The following is an 18,248-nucleotide window of genomic DNA, read 5'->3' as shown; positions in this document are numbered from 1 at the left end:
GTTTTGGGTCACATATGAATTTTAGATAGTTCAAAGGAATGCTCCAAATTAATTTGCATCTTAACAGCGATTAAATAGTTACCCACACATTACATACATTGCTTTTTAACTCCTGTAAACTCATTGGAAATTTACTCAGTTTGATTTAAATATCTTGTTTAATGAGTCTCTTGTTTGATAACCTCTGATATCTAGCACTTCTCCCATTGTCTCACTAACTTGTTTTCTTTTGAACCATGTGTTATGACGATGACTGCACCAAACCAAGGATGGTAATATCTTTGGCAGTCCTGGAGGAGCAGTCCCATCCTCTTTATTCCCTGTATCCCTCTAACAAGCTCTCTCTTACACTTGCCTATCTAACATAGAACACATGATATAGAGTGGTACAACAAAGAACAGGCCCTTTGTCCCATGTGTCTGTGCCAAATATGATGCCCAAATTAAACCCAACACAGCTGCTTGCACATGATACAAATCCCTCTATCCCTTGCATACCCATGCGTCTATCTAGAAATCCCTTAAATACAACATCTGTATTTTGTTCCACCAGCACCCTGGCAGTTCATTTAACCATATAACCATTTACAGAGTGGAAACAGGCCATATCGGCCCTTCGAGTCTGCACCGGTTCACTAGGATAACTCCACTAGATCAAACCTCCTGCTCTCCGCCAATAACCCTCCAACCCCCTCACCTCCACGTACACATCTAACCTTCTCTTAAATAACAGAAGGGACTCTGCCGCAACTATCTCATTTGGAAGATCATTCCATTCTGCCACCACTCACTGAGTGAAAAAGCCATCTCTAATATTTCTCCTCAGGAACCTACCACTATTTTTTTTTAACTTCTGGTCTAAATGTTAAAGGGTAATTTAATTTAAATGAACAAGTAGGTGTGTTTGTTTTGTTACTATCAAGTTAAAGCTTTTCTAACTGATAAGTTAGGCCAAAATTTAAGAATACCTAGACAGTCTGAATTAGAAATATTAATAACTAAAGGAGATACGAAGAAATTTATTTCAAAATGTATAAATTTCCTCAAAGAAAAACAACTAAACCAAATATTCATAAATCAAGATTGAAATGGGAAATTGATTTAAATAGAAAGACAGATGAAAATTATTGGAAACCGTATGTGAAGATAATAGGACTAAAATTATTAATGTAAGATGTAGATTGGTACAATATAACTTTTTTACATCAATTATAAAATGAAAAAAAGATTTAATTTAATACCATTATATTTTAGATGTGGTGGAGAGATAGGTTAATTTTTTAAATTTGACTTGGCAATGTACTGAGGTTAAATCTTTTTGGATACAAATTAAAATTTTTTTGAAAAATATTAAAGTTAAAACTCCCATCGGATCCAATGTTATTTTTATTGGGAGATGTTAAAATGGTTAGTCTAAAATTAAGATTAACTATGCATCAAATTGAATTTTTACAGTTATCTTTAACTATTTCTAGGAAATGTGTAGCTATGACTTGGAAATCAGGTATGGATTTCGATGGCATATCGAATTGAGATCTTGTATTCCTTTTGATAAAATAACATAGTATCATTTCTTTCTGAAAACATGGAGCCCATTTTTATAATATGTTAGTTTGAAGATCTAAATTCTCAATAACTCGTCCTGGTAGTGATTTTTGGTTTCATAGCGGTTGATTTGAACTTGTGAATATATTTTCCATAATCTCCTTTTCTTTTTAGGGGGTAGATGGGAGGGAGAAAGGTGATGGGGAGGGAGGGGGGGAGATTAGGATTATATATACCACACGTGTATTGTTTATATTTTTAAATATATTTATATTTATATAAATATTTATATTTATATATAAATATTTTATTATTAATCAAAAATGTAATTGTGGTTTAAAACATAAAATAAGATTTAAAAAAGTAGGTGTGCTTGCATTGGAGGTGGTGCACTGTGATGAAGAGATTGATGAAAGAAAAAAGATGGAGGTTAGGCCAAAAAATACCCATTGGAATAATGAATGAACAAAGGAAGACAAGATAATGGAGCATGAGACAGCCCCTCAAGGTTGTCCCAACATTTAATCTGATCAGGGCCGATTTTCTCCATGCCTCATTTCATCTGTCTATTTCCCCTTTGCCCTCATATTGTTGATCTTCCAAAAATTAATCTACTTGTAAATGCAGCAATATCAAACATCCATGGGTCTTTGAGATGTGAATGCTCTGGTTTTCTTCCACATAAAACTCAATCATTCAAAATGAGAATGTGCAAACTGCCATTGTGAACCCAGGGTCAGGACTGAACCCAGGTTCCTGGACATAAGGAACTAACTGCTGTGCCACTGCAACAATCCGTGCAAATAAAAGAGTATTTGTGCCTTGAGTGTTTTGCAATTCCTGCATCAGTTCTATGTCACTTTACAGGAATTATTATACCAAATGATACCATTTCTGAATAAATAGTTGAACATCATTTTGTTTCTCTTATCTTGATTGGAACACTATTGTCGAACATTTATTTCAGGATTAGGCTATGTGTTTTGGCAAGTCATCCTCTTGTCAAATGACATATTCCTAGAGAATATGAAATCATTTCAAAAGAACTTATGATCTGCTAAAAGTTTCCTTCAGTGAATTGAAATGTCCTTACAGCATGTGCTATAATATTCACAAAAGTAATTGATGTAACTTCAGTCATAATTAATGCAGTATTTTTAGACTGAGTGCATGGCATGTTATTTGATCATGTTTATAATTTTCTTCCTTGAAAATTTTATTTAATACTCCATACATGCAGTAACTCTAATTATTATATACAGATATCAATCCACCCCAGAACCCCTCCCTCCCACTCAAAAAAAGAAAAATACAAATTGAAAATTAAAAAATAATGTATAAAAATATAGAAAAAGTAAAAGCAACAAAGAATCTTGGATTGGAGAGAGATGTCGTGCAGCACAACTCATCAGTTCTAACAAACGTATAGAAGAGAACTCTCAGGTTTCGAGGGATAAAAAGGACATCACTACAAATTTAATCCCATTATTTGAGTGTACACGTGCAAATTTGTAAAAATGTACAATATTTATTTCTTAGATTGTAAGTTCTTTTTTTCCAAAGGGATACAACTTTGAATTTCAGTGTGCCACCCTGGCAATGTTAAAGATATATCTGATTTTCTAGTAATTGCAATATATTTTTTTTGCAATTGCTAATGCTAATTTAACAAATTTCAATTGATAATTTCTATTTAGGAGTTGTACATTCAATATTTCCTAATAAAAACAGATCAGGATTTAATGTAAAAACAACTCCTGTCGCTTGTTTAAAAAAAAATCCTTATAGACACCCAAAGGGGTCTCACATTTGGTCAAGACCACATTGAATTGTATAAAAGATCCTACATTCTCACTACATCTAAAACATTGATCTGATAAGTCTGATTTCAATCCATTGTTTATAATTTCTATTGTGATTTACTTTCTCCACCTTGGTCAACTGTGGACACAAGATCATTGAGGTTTGTAGAGGAAGTATATTCATTTTTGCACCAATTGAGGGCCAAGGGGAAGTAACACAGAAGAGGAAACGAGGCCTGGGGCAGATTAGCCCTAATCATAATGAATGATGGGAGGGGGTGTCTCATGCTCCATTACTCTTGTGTTCTTTTGTTCATTTGCTACTCCAATTTTGGTCTAACCTCCAGCTTTCTTCTTTCATCAATCCTTTCATCACAGCTCACCACCTCCAATGTAAGCATGTCTACTTATTCACATGAATATGGAGAGGAAAACTCAGTGGTATTCCAGGTGCGATCTCACCAATTCCCTGTAAAATGTTGAATCAAAACATCTCTCTTCCTATCCTCCTTTCACCTTTTAATTAGACCATTCTTCATTTAGCTGCCTGACTACTTACCTGGACATGAAAACTGTGTTTAATTTACTAATACCAACAGATCTTCTTGTACTTGAATATTTTGTGGTCTGACTTCATTTAAATAATATTTTCTTCATTCTTATTTTCACAATAGATTATCTGATCAGTTTTTATACTCGATGTGTTAATTTTTCTTACCTCTATAGGCTTTCTTTTACTTTTCATAACCTGTTAACCCCTCTATCTATCCTTCATCAGCCTGTATTGCTACTGTGCATTTGATCACTGACACACACATGCACAGGTGAACAAGTAAACTGCAGAAACTGTCATATTCTGTCTGTCTGTGTCTCTCTCATATAAATACACATGCAAAACATAAGCAATGACATAGTGTCACATGCTGGAATGTGCACATGCTGTTTGGAGTGTTCACTGAAATGTTTGTATTTTCGTAAATAAAATGTTGTAGAAAATGGAAATCCCAGTCAGCTTTGTCTTTTTAGAATACTTTTATTGGTTTTAATAAAGAGCTTAAAATAATAATTATGAGATGATATGAATAATTACACATAATTAATAAAACAGTTAGTAGATCAATAACAAATGTAAATTGTTAAACATATCCATAATTCATAGTCCAGAGAGTGTTTATTAAAAAGGAATTAATAGTTAAAAAAATTTTAAAAAAGAAAAGAAAAAACTCAGTCCCACTCCCTGACCATTGCCAGATGCTCTAAAAATTAAAGAGATCGTGGAAAAGAGACCAGTCAAACAATTTAATTACATTGATGTGCAATTATAAAATAAGATAGCAAGTCGTAAATGACCCCACTCTGTCTGAAATCTTATATCTGAATTATTAAATGAATAATTAATCTTTTCCATATTCAAACAAGACCTGATGTCCCGCCACCATTGATCATGAGTAGGTGGGGCAGCATTCCTCCATTTAGGTAAAATACAAATCACCAAAAGAGAGGAAAAAGAAATAACACGACTTTGAACCAGAGACAAAGAAGAATCATTCACTCCCATCATACCGAAGAGAACTGCCAAAAAGGATTTGGTACCACATCTAAATTAAAAATTGTAGATAAAATGCAGAAAATCTCTCTCCAGTATTTTTCTAGACTAGGATGTCCAAAATACATGAATTAATGACACTTCTCTGCTCTTACACCTGTCACAATAGGGGCTAATATCAAAGAAAAAGTGAGACAATTTAACCTTCAGCATATGTGCTCTGTGTACCACCTTAAATTGTAATAAACAATGACAGGCGCATTACAGAGCTATTAATCAACTTGAGAATTGTGTCCCAATCCACATCTGCTATACTGTAGTCAAATTAAAATCCTGTTTCCAAGCATTTTTAATTTTAACTTGTGAAGTCCTTTCAATATAACAATTTCTCATAAATAATAGATGTTAAACCTTTATGAGAAGACATTAAACTAAAAAATCATGTACAAAATTTGACTCACTTGAGAAATCAGAAAACTGTGATTCAAGGAAATGCTGGATTTGCAAATATCTAAAAAATTGAGGTTTGGGCAGGTTAAATTTAGCAGAAAACTGCTCAAATGAGGCAAAATATCTATCAATGAACAGATCCTTAAAACTTCCTTTTGGGGAATGTGGCTGTCATGAATTTAAACTTCCCCAAAAGTAAATCCAAATTTATTAAATTCACTTTGGCAATAGCCAAAAAATGTATAGCAGTAACATGGAAACCTGATTCCCTCTTCATATTGATCGTTAGAACATGGAACTGCAACATTGTATATCCCTGGAGAAAATTGCTTATAATCTTAGAAATGAATATAACATGTTCATAGATATTTGGTGGCCTTATTTCAATTATTTAATTCCCCTTTAGTTTAGGTTGGTTATTAAATATTTTATATTTAATTTTCATCCCTTATTAGTAATTGAATATATTTTTTCTTTTTTAATGTTGATGTTAGATCTTTCCCCTTTTCTTCTTCTCCCCCTGTCCACTATTCTTTTCATTTCTCTTAAGATATAGAGGAGTTATTTCTAGGTGTAATGTGCATTTTAAGGATGTAATTTTTTGATATATTTGTATATATATATTTATGGAGTCCTCTCTCTCTCTCTCTGTGCTTGTATATAAAATCCTTAAAACTTTGAATCACCTCTCTATACCATTTCTGAAAAATAGCATCATGCAAAGAAGGTTGAAAAGGGCATGAACAAGCAAAATTATGAAGAGCAAAAGGTTTTCTAAGCTGTGCCCAAATTCTCACAGAATGTTTAACAATATCTGTTAACTTAGTTGAAAGTGGAAGTGAAGAGCAGAGAAGTACTAAATTGGAAAAACTTTGGAGGGAATTCAGCTCCATTGATACCCACAGTGGGCAGATAGAATGATTATGGAAAAAAAGACCAAAATGTAAGACATCATATATTGACTGATAATAAAAGCTAAAGTTAGGCAGAGCCATTCAACCATCTCTCTTCGATCCCTGGAAGAACTTTATTAAGGCGAGGACAATATAGCCGAATCAGGTAAGTCAAAAAACGATTTAGGAACAAAAAAATGGAATAGATTGAAGAAGATATAAAATTTTAGGTAAGACATTCATTTTAATAAAATTTATACTGCCAACTAAGGTTGCAGACAAAGCTGACCATTGACTCAGGGAATGCTTCACTTGTTTGAATGTATCAAGATAATTCTCCTTAAAAAGATGTTTATGATTCTTTGTAATTGTAATACCAAGATAGGTAAATTGATTTTTAATGATCTTAAACCATCATGCATTGATGCAGGAGAATTCTATGGAAGAAGTTCACTTTTATGCAAATTCAATTTATATCCTAAAAATTGACTGAATTATGAAAGTATTGACATCATATGAGGGAGGGAGGCAACTGAATCTGAACTGAAAAGTAGGAGATCATCTGCATAGAGGGAGACCTTGTGTTCAATCCCTTTCCTCCATATTCCCATGATGTCCTTACACTCATGAAATGCAATTGCTAATGGTTCAATTGCCAGATCAAATAATAAAAGACTTATCAGGTATCTTTGATGAGCTCCATGTTGCAGGTTGAAAGATGAGATTGTTGTAAATTAGTAAGGATTTTGGCGGATGATTGTAAGTACAATAATGTAAAAATCAGAACCAAAATTAAATGTTTCTAGAGTTGTAAACAGATGGACCCATTCTATATGATCAAAAGCTTTTTCTGCATCCAATACAAGAATACACTCAGGTGTTTTCCTGGAGGGCAAATACATAATATTCATTAAGTGATGTATATTAAAATAGGAATATTGGTTTTGATTTTTTTTTCTTCATCTTGAATTTTAAAGTAGTATCTGCAACCTCTTCCAGCAAAGCTGTACCAATAAATATGTCTGAAATTGTACTGGAAAGGTCCTGAAATTTTATGCTGTTGATTTGATAAACGATATTTTGAAGGTGTGAGTTTGGAGCTGTCAAGTTAAGGCAATTTGCTGTGGTTATAGAAGTATTTGAACATGGATGTGCTATTGATGCTGTACCATCAATCTGATCATAACTAGAAATTCAGAAACTATAACTAATGATCTGGAAAGGTGACTTCAAATCCCTCCATGGCAGCTGGGAAATTTAAATGTATTCAATTAAGTAAATTAAACTAATAACTTTGTGGTATATTAACAGCAAATTAAATTATCAGCCTTGTAAGGCCCACTTGGTTCTTAAATGTCATGAGGGAAGGAAATCTATCTTGCCAACATTTGCTTATCTTTTAAATATTTTTTTAAATAACCTAGGGAACCATTTGATTATTACCAACAATGATACATCAACACAGACATCCCTGCAAATTTCTCCATGATCTATCTGGAGACTTGCACCAAAATTAGAGAGTTGAATCACACATAAGGCAGGGTCCTGACACAGGGTCTCAACCTAGAAACAAGAACCATCCTTTTGGCTCCACAGATGCTGCCTGACCTGATAAGTTGCTCGAGGAGCTCGTTTCCATCTTCTCTCAGATGATGAATTGATAATCTTTCATGTGGGACAGCACATGGATGAAAAACTGAAAGTAAAAGGGAGATAGAATGTATTTTGAGTGGGAGACATCAATGTTTTGCATCAAGAAGGGCTTGACTGCATAATCACAGACCCAGGGGACCAAATCTTGAACAACATGGTGAAAGAATCAAATGAGGATTAAACATTCCTGGTTTATCCAAATGCTACTTGGATTGTTCCTGAATGATGATGGCAATGTGGCCATAAAAATATAGACTTAAAGAATAACATTAAAATATATATCTTTATATTATATCTATACATTATGTCTTCATGTATATATGTGATTATTATTTGCTCTGTATTGTGTGTGAATATGCACGCATCATGATTTGAAGAGATGCTGTTTTGTCTGGATGTATTTGCAGTGTCAGATGATAATAAACCTGAACTTTATTGTGATCAATATATTAAGACAATCATCCTAACTTTGGCATCACTCAGGTATGTCATGTAATGGGTAATTGTGAAATGAGAGTTGATGGTTGATTGCCCACACAAATAACACAGGGCTTTGATCCAATTCCCACCGGATATTCCCAGAAGCCATTGTAATGGATGATGATTTGAAGGCAACCAGGATTGCTGTATCCTTGATTGATTTTCTTCATGACCCCAAATTAGGAGTACAAATGCCTGTTAAAATATGCCTGTCACCATGATGGATTTGTGTAATATAAATTTGAGATGCATTTGGTTAAATATTTCACTTGGGAAGTTGTTCTATATATGAAGTATTTTTTCCACTTATGACATGTTATTTCAATGCATTTGCAAGAATACTTAAATGTTCAGTTTCATTGAAGTCAATGTTCTGTGCACAGGTGTGGAGTTTCATAGCCCTCAGAATTGTTTGCTCCCATTTTCTGTAACAGCTCAAGGCAAAGTTTTATCCATTATTCATTTTTTAAAATTATTTACATCACAGTAGAAGCTAATACTGGTCATTGAAACCTATGCTACCCAATTACTCTCAATTAACCTAAAAACCCATACATTTTGAAGGGTGAGTGGAAACCAGAGCAGAGAGAATGTATAAATTCCTTACAAACGGCACTGGATTCAAACCTGGTTGACTGGTGTTAACTGGTTATGCTAACCATGCTGCCATGTTGATGAACAGGATCTGAAATTACCTGGAAAACAGCAAAAATCTCACTTGTTCCTGACCATTTTTTAATGTAAATAACTTAAAGTCATTCTCCAAGGTCTTGATTCTTCTCAAAGAAATTAATGAAGTCTTTTGCTGTGCAGCCTAACACAAACTCACTATTTATAATCACCAGTGTAAATTTATTTTTGCTTAAATCATCATTTATTTCTGTTTTAAGGACTATTCCCTATTCCTAGATTTGGTTGAGCATTCCCCCAAATAATTCCATGGATATCATTAATTCCATTCTTCAGTTGGTAATGAAAGCTCTTTGATTCTGAATCTTGAAGAATTGATTGAAACTGGCAACTTGCCCTCCAAAATCTATATATAATGAATTGGTTAAGACTGGTATCCTGTACTAGAGCTCATATTTAGGAATGCTTAACACTGTTACTAAATTATCTTTTCCTAATATTGTAGAGAAGAAAATTAGATGTTGTCAGTGCAAATATTCTATATTTTCATCATGAAATGTTAGTTCTAACTCGATAACCACAGCTTCTAAAATATATACAGTACTTGAGTTTAAATTAAAGGGGCTTGGATATTATTCAGTTTAATTAGTCATTAAAAATACATTTGATTTGAAGAATTTTTGATAATTTTGTAATCAACATGGTTTAGCTGAGATATCACTTGAAATATTTAATTAATTTTGTCACTTCAGCCAATTTTCTTTTTCAAATGTTCCTTTTCTTAGGTGCTGCTACAAGCTATCACTGTTAGTTCAAACTGTACAGCTGGATTCCAGCAGGAGATCTATCGAGTCTTACAGTCCTCAGAATATAAAAAGGACCAGTTCATTTTGAAAGGTAGGACTATTACCTTTTTGTTAGCCATCAGGCGACACTGCAGCAAACAGGATAATATAGATATCTCAAATTTGATTTTTGTCTTGGTTTAATTACTTTTATCTGGCAATTATTCTATTTTACTTGGCATCATCTATTTTGTTATGCTATATACCAAGTGTATTGTCCACGGTGCCCTTCTAGATGGTTGAATTTCATGTAACAACATCAAGCTATTTCTGGTATATGCTTTTGTTCTCTAACTTTGGAATGAGGTTATGGTGCATAATGAGCCATCGGTGAAATTGGTTTGTCTTTTGAAGGTTGGATATGCTTCAATTTCTGATTGGATCTGATTTCTGTCTTGTTACCTTTTCATCTTTTTAAACAAAATACCCAGCATTAACAGAGCCAAGAATAGGGCTGGATGTCCTGGTTTGAGTGGAAGTCAAATTTAATTTTCAAATTGATATTGTGTTTCAACATTCCTTTTAATGCGATTTGGACCAAATACAAATGAAAGAAAAACATTTGATGATTTTCATTTTCAGGCATTTTTAAAATTCTTTGAGTCTAAAAGCTGACAACCTTTGAGCATTAACCAACTGCAGCAAATTAATAAGTGAATAGCTTTGTAGACTAAAAAAAATTACTGATGTAAAATCAAGTCACATGACTTTATTGTTTCACTCCATATGACTGCTCCACTGAGAAATCTCTTCAAGTGATGCCTACCTTGAAAGGAGTTCTGTGAGAGTTCCTCTCACTGGTCCTTATCTACACAAGTTATTCTGGGGCCTGCCTGCTTTTTGTCCCTACTTCGATGAAGGGCTCAGTCCCAAAACATTTTAAAATATCTTTGCCTCAATGGATGCAGCAGGACCTGTTGAGTTTCTCCAGCATTTTTGTGTATTGATGTAATTAACACTTGAATTTCCTCATATTGTTTCCTAAATTTGGGCAAATTTAGCTGAAAAAGAAATTATGTGAATAACCAATGAAGCAAGAAAGTCTACAGATGCTGTGTATAGTTAAAAACACAAAAATTGTTGGATGAACCCAGCAGGTCTCACAGTGTCCATAGGGGGTTAAATTATATAACCAATTTTTTGGGCCTGAGCCCTTCTTCAAGGCATGAGGAAAGAGTTGGTAGGTGCTTAAATAAAAAGTCTGGGGGAGTGGGAAAACTGGGAAAGGGGGAACACAGACCAACAGACAAAAGATAAAAATTGGATGGTTAGGTGGACAGGAAAGGTGAAAATTGATTAGGGGAGGAGGTGGTTCTGTGAATGCAGAGCTAGAGGAAAGGATATATAGGATAGGGGAAGGAGAGAGATGCAGTTGGGGGGGAGGGAGAGAAACAAAACTGGAAAAGTCAATGTTAATACCGTCATTATGGAGGGCACCCAGTTGGAAGATGAGATGTTGTTCCTCCAATTTACAGATGGTCTCAGACTGCCAGTACATGAGACCATGAACAGACATGTCAGCAAGGGATTGAGATGGGGAAGTGAAACGGGTGGCCACTGAGAGATCCCCGCTATTGTGGCAGAATGAATCAATATTCCAGTTTGCCTTCAGTCTCTCAGATGTGGAGAAGCGACAACGGGAGGCACTGAATACAGTAGATGACCTGCTGATTCAAACGTGAAATGTTGCTTCACTTGGAAGGGCTGATTAGGACCTTGTGCAGCTGACTGCTTCTCTTCTATGTTGACATCTTGAATGTTGCTGTGTACATTGGCAAGATTTGTTGGTGTCATTTCATTTTGGTCTTCAGGCAGATGCATTACCTTTCTCCTGGAGCACCCTGCTGCACACCACATAGATATTTTACTTGAAACTGCTACTCCATTTTCCACAAACTATCTTGTGGAGTAATTATATCAGCATACGAATCTGTGACAGAACCAGTAAATTTTTCTCAAGGATTTTGTATTGCAATTGGTTTGATTGAGCTCTTTATTTTGCATCTTACTCTCCATTATTAATGAATAACAGTTATTTACTTTAAGTTTATGTGCTTAGATATGTTTTCCTGTTTGCCCCTTAAGTTGAACATGCTTCCATATTATGAGAACAAAACCCTGATGCAACCATGTAGAATTGAACTGCAAAAAGGAAGACGTATTTTAGATGTTATCAGTATTCTTCATGACCAGTAAAATTGAAGATTAACTAGCTTAAACTGATTGAGGGCATTGCTAGTCCATGAGAGATCCATGTCTATTTTGGTTAATTGAGTTTATTGTAATTTATACAGAGGTATAGTGAAAAAGCTTAGTTTGGTGTAGTATCCAGGCAGCATGCCTCAGTTAATTGAGTTTATTATAATTTATACAGAGGTATGGTGAAAAAGCTTAGTTTGGTGTACTATCCAGGCAGCATGCCTCAGTTAATTGAGTTTATTGTAATTTATACAGAGGTAAAGTGAAAAAGCTTAGTTTGGTGTACTATCCAGGCAGTCTGCCTCAGCTAATTGAGTTTATTGTAATTTATACAGAGGTATGGTGAAAAAGCTTAGTTTGGTGTAGTATCCAGGCAGTCTGCCTCAGTTAATTGAGTTTATTATAATTTATACAGAGGTATGGTGAAAAAGCTTAGTTTGGTGTACTATCCAGGCAGCATGCCTCAGTTAATTGAGTTTATTGTAATTTATACAGAGGTAAAGTGAAAAAGCTTAGTTTGGTGTACTATCCAGGCAGTATCCCTCAGTTAATTGAATTTATTGTAATTTATACAGAGGTATGGTGAAAAAGCTTAGTTTGGTGTACTATCCAGGCAGTATCCCTCAGTTAACTGAATTTATTGTAATTTATACAGAGGTAAAGTGAAAAAGCTTAGTTTGGTGTACTATCCTGGCAGTCTGCCTCAGCTAATTATTATCCAGGCAGCCTGCAAAAAAATTGCCATTCTCTGGTGCAATTTTGGATTTGAAAATTGATGTAAAACCACAATGGAAGCAAACAACAGGTAAGTAAGGTTAATTATGACAATTTCCGGCATTTTAACATCAAGGAAAATTGAAATCATAGTCCCGGTAAAAGCAACATATGTAGCCATCACATCTGGCCCCACCTGAGCAGTCATTGAACTCTCCCTGGATGTATTTACGTCCATCATAGTCACACCTATCATTCTCTCGATAACTGCCTCCTCTCCTATGGTTGCCATAAACACTCTGCTGCAGCCTCTTCACAAGATCACAAGACAAAGGGACAGAACCAGGCCACTAGGCCCATCGAGTCTATTCCGTAAATCTACACTGAGCTACTCTACACTAGTTCCAATTTCCGGCCTTTTCCCCATATCCCTTGATGCCCTCATTAATGAGGTACTTGTCTGTTTCTTGTTTAAATACTCCGAGTGACCTGGCTTCCACTGCTGTATGCGGAAGTGAGTTGCACAGATCCATGAGCCTCTGGCTAAAGAAGTTCTTTCTAATCTCCTTTATATGGATAACCTCTAATTTTCATAAATTTCTAATTTATGATCCCTTGTCCTCGATTCAAGGGAAACATCTTACCCGCATCCACCCTATCTAAACCTTTCAAAATACGAAATGCCTCTAAGAGATCTCCTCTCATTCTACTAAACTCCAATAAATACAACCCAAGAGCTGCCAAACGCTCCTCGTACGTTAGCCCTTGCATTCTGGGAATCATCCAAGTAAATCTCCTCTGCATCCTCTCCAACAACATCACATCCTTTCTAAGATAAGGGGCCCAAAACTGCACACAGTACTCCAAATAGGGTCTCACCAGTGCCTCATAGAGCCTCATCAACACCACTTTACTCTTGTACACTATTCCTCTTGAAATGATGCCAACATAGCATTCGCTTTCTTCACTACCAATTTCATCTGGTCATTGACTTTTAGGTTTCCCTATTACTTCTCAGCACAGCCCATGAATAGCCTTGGTGGGAGTCAGGAGAACCAAGTGGTCCTATGAGCTAGCCTTTCCTGTGGTTGTAACCATCACCACTGCCTTGGCTTCCATTGTTGCTTCTTGTTGACTGGAACACCATATTGACTCAACAATCTCAATATTTAAACTCCATGCAGAAATAGCAATGATAAAGATTGAAAACGAAACCTCAATTAAATTGGGGTAAATTAATTTTAAAAGAACTATTAACAGAACATTCTTAACACAATTTTTTAAAATATATGTTTCTGAAGCTTTATAGCTTAAACTTTCAATAAATATCCCAATATAGCACATCAACAATATAGCACACCAACAAGCCCTTCAACCCAACCATTCCATGCTGGCTAGCATAGCAGTTAACGTGACGCTATTACAGTGCGAGCAACCCAGGTTCAAATCCAATGCTACCTGTAAGGAATTTGTACATTCTCTTCGTGTCTGTGTGGGTTTTTCCCGGGTGCTCCGGTTTCCTCCCACCTTTCAAAATGTATGGGGTGGGGGGGGGGGTGTAGGTTAATTTGGTTGTAATTGGGAAGCACAGGTTTAAATGTTGGAATTAGCTTCTACCACGCTTCAAATAATAACATAACCAAAGTGCTGATCTGATCTAGTATGATTTACATTTGCTTGGTCCATATCTCTCGAAACCTTTCCTATCCATGCACCTATTCATATGTCTTTTAAATGTTGTAATTGTACTTGCCTTTACCATTTACCCTGTACAAGAGAGAAATCCACAATTTATGAAACTATATTATTTCATATCATGAAAATGAAATAAAAACCTTAGCTGCAGGGTATCTAAATTAAAACTAGAAAATGATAGAGATCCTCAGCAGGTCAGATTTCATCAGTCACAGGGAAATGAAGTTACTATTTCAGGTCGAAGACCTTTCATTCTAACTGGAATGAAGATGGAAGAAACTTTCTCAGCTCCAAACAGGGTGACACCTTGTTTACAGCTCATTCCACTGCTCACAGACAGACCTCCCCAACCTCCCAACAAGCTTCTTTTCTTTCATTCCCAGTTCAGACAAATTGTCTTTGTCCTGAAACATTAACTTTGTTTCTCTTCCCCTCAGATGCCACTGGACCTGCTGAGTATTTCCAGCATTCTCTGTTTTTTTGTTCTTTAAATTCTTACTGTTTATGGCAACAGAGTAGAAAGGAGAATTTGATTTATAAACCACAAGATAGATTTGAACTTTGTCTCCAAAGATAAAGTTAACTACGATTATCCAGAGGTCAAGGTAAACCTGACCTACTATTCTTCAAAGCCGAGTACCTCCTCTCATTTCTTCAGTCTAGCCAGCACCTCTGCCACCTGAAACAGAAAGCCACACAGTTCAAAAGCAATTAAGGAAGCAAATGAAGTTCTTACTCATGACGCCCATACCTCAGGAAGAATTAAAAAAACACATTCCAATCTATTGGCTCATACCTGTTTATGGAATAACTTTACACAAACAAGTGTGGATGAAGTACACTTCTACTTAAGTGGAATAGTGAGTGAAGAGTTCACTTACAGCACAGCAAAAGCTGTACAAATCAAATTTGAAAGAAAGCTAAAACTAGGTATATTTTAAATAATAATCATTTTAAGGGATAAAGCTGTTTGTAAATTAATTTGAACTGATTTTGTGTGTTTTTGCTTGCAGTTAATGGTTGGATTTTAACACAATTTTATATTAGTAAATCCAGATATCCTTTCACAAGAGATACAAAAGACTTTATTCTGTGAGTCTGAAGTTTCCGACCATAACATTGTGTTGTCTGAGGAAGAAACACAGTTCCCTGTAGTAAATTGAATCCACGAATGATGCTGTGCAAAAAATTCCAGCTACTTCTCAATCGTAGAACAACTGGACCAATGACTCAGAAAATAAACTAGAAAAATAGAATTCCCAAAGATTAAACCTTTATTTCTTTAAGATAAGTAAAATTTATGAATAAACTTTATTTGAGCTGGGTACATCTTTGTTTTAACAGTTGAATGAGAATTGTTATTTAGGATTTTGCTATTCCTGCATTAATTGCTCACTGAACCATTTATCTGAGACAGCAGTGGATTTATAATTATTTTCAATGCTTAAATCATGTAGCATGACTGAAGATTGCAAAGAATGAATCATCTTTTATGACTGAAAATCACATCTTATGCTCTCGTGATGTGATTTCAATTACAGGAAGAGCAGAAATAATCTTCCCAACCAAAATCACATCTGCAATTTTCAGTGCTTTTCCAATGTTCTTTAACTTTCCCTTTCCCATCTGCCCTCAAGGTGCAGAGGCTCTTGATATAATAGGATTCCTGAAGTGTAGATAGAATAGGACTTGATTTATCCTCACATGTGGGACAAAAAGGCAAATGGTACAGTTTCGATGAATTTGGAGCATCAGGACTGTCTTCCCACAGAGTTACTGGAAGGTGTTTTGGAAATGAGAACTCTGCCTCTTTTCTTGCCTTTTGTACCAAGGCTCAGAAGCAAGTTGGATTCCTCTGAATTCAATTAACCAATTTAAATGGGAATCAAGCTTGAGGCATGCTGGTTTCAGCTCCCAGTGATCCCCATTAGTTTCCAACATAGACTCTTGCTCTGCTTTCAATAATAAAAATTGATCCATTTATTTAAAATTTTAAATTTAGGCATAGAGTATGATAAAAGGCCCTTCCAGCCCATGAGTCCGTGCCACCCAATTACAACCAATTGACTTACAACCCCCTCGTATGTTTTGAAGAGTGGGAGGAAACCGGAGTGCCTGAGAAAGCTCTCAGACATGGTGAGAATGTAGAAACTCCTTATTGACAGTGCTAGATTCAAACCCAGGTTGCTAACATCCTAACAGCGTTTTGTTAACTCCTACCCTACCATCCCTACACTAATTGTGCTGCCTTTATGCTAGCCGTGTTGTCTAGAATCTTCAAAGAAATATAAAGAATCCAGAAAATCGGGATTAAACAGATGTGACAGTAAAGGAGCTTGTAAGTACTGAACGTAAAGATTAAGTACAGTATTTGAAATCTATTTCAAGCAGTGGCTCAGAATGAGTGGTATTGTGTTGGTCACTCACAATAGATTTTCACGGTCAACTTTCATTGACTGAAGTGGAGCTAAAATTGGATATTGTGTACATTTGATTGCTAATCCATAGACCTCCATTATGTTCTACTGCTAGAAAATAATGTCTTCTTCCAAATTCCAAGCTTTTATTTCCCGATAAGCAATTTTCAGTTGCATCTTCATTTCATTCAAATGCTTCCTCTCAGGCAGGTTTTTAAAATTGACATCTGATCATCTTCCCCTTCCAAATATTTCATTTAGGATTCTTGAAGTCACAAAAATATATTTGAGGAAGGAAGCAATAAACTTCATACTTCATAAACCTTATAAGGAAAATGAAAAATCGAATAAATTTTGTAAATGTTAAGAAAGAATTTGATTACTGAACAAGAAGGTACAATATCTTTTCTTCCCATATTTATGGTGGCATTTCAAATTTAAAGACCCAGTGCAATAAATCAAGAGCTCACTAGAATTAAAATACCCAATACATTGAGAAAATGTGTATAGTTCACATAACCGTCTCTTTTAAGTTGTGACATTTATGATCAGTATGACATTAAGCTACTCTTGAATATGTCTGATTTTGGATAGATTAACTTTAATTAAAGTACAGTAAAACCCCTGGTATACGGAATTCAACAAAAACATTGTGGAAAATAAATAGGTTAAAAAATGTGGAAGTTTAAAATTGCGCACCTTGCTGTTAGTTTGCCAATCACGCAACACGCAAACTCTAGCAACTGGAAAATTCACTTATCCAGCATCTACCAATTTGGATACCAGGAATTTTACTGTAACATCATTTGAGGAGATTTCAAATCCATTCAATGATTTTTCTACAGTAAATATTTGAAGTGTTCAAAATCTGGAAAATTTTAGCTTGATTCCTCGTTAATTTGAAACTGCAGAGCAAAACAAAATATACTGTAACCTAACTTACTGCAATGTCTTTAGAACAATTCCTCACTATCTGAGACATAGTTTGAAGTTTACAAACATTGAAATAGGGTTACTAGCAATTTTAAAGCTCTTGGGTGAAAATATACCACAACAGAATATAGTGAGGCTAGTGATGAATGCTTGTTTTGCCAACAGGACACAGTGCCTGGAGATAATGCTAGAAAACACTGTGCAGCTCGTTAGCATTGTTGGAACCATAAATGGTGTGCTAGTGTAAATGAACAAATACCAAAGACTTTTTCCCAGGATGAAATTGGCAAACACCAGGGGGCATCTATGCAAAGTGAAGAAGGGAAAGTTTAGGGGAGACATCAGGGTAAGTTATTTTGCACAGAGATTTGTGTGTGCCTGGAATGCATTGCAAGGGGTGTTGGTTGAGGTTGAAACATTGGAGTTATTTAAGAGATTCTTAGACA

The 18,248-nt window shown here is 35.2% G+C and overlaps 1 protein-coding gene across 12 annotated transcripts in view; it reads left to right on the top strand.

Annotated features, from left to right (window-relative positions):
- Positions 1 to 18,248, top strand: part of cdh13 (cadherin 13, H-cadherin (heart)) — an 813,941-nt gene that overhangs the window by 159,580 nt on the left and 636,113 nt on the right. For 10 of the 12 annotated variants that reach the window (XR_011346021.1, XR_011346020.1, XM_069902201.1 and 7 more), the window contains exon 2: positions 9,785 to 9,896. Coding sequence is in view for 8 of the 12 variants with exons in the window: in XM_069902201.1 (XP_069758302.1) it covers positions 9,785 to 9,896 (112 nt within the window). In the remaining 4 variants the exon portion in view is untranslated. Of the gene's footprint in view, positions 1 to 9,784; positions 9,897 to 18,248 lie in introns of those variants that run through there. The other 2 variants (XM_069902206.1, XM_069902207.1) reach the window with 2 other exon arrangements.

Source organism: Narcine bancroftii, chromosome 10, assembly GCF_036971445.1.
Source record: "Narcine bancroftii isolate sNarBan1 chromosome 10, sNarBan1.hap1, whole genome shotgun sequence".
Taxonomy (NCBI): domain Eukaryota; kingdom Metazoa; phylum Chordata; class Chondrichthyes; order Torpediniformes; family Narcinidae; genus Narcine; species Narcine bancroftii.
This window is presented reverse-complemented; position numbering and strand designations above follow the sequence as displayed.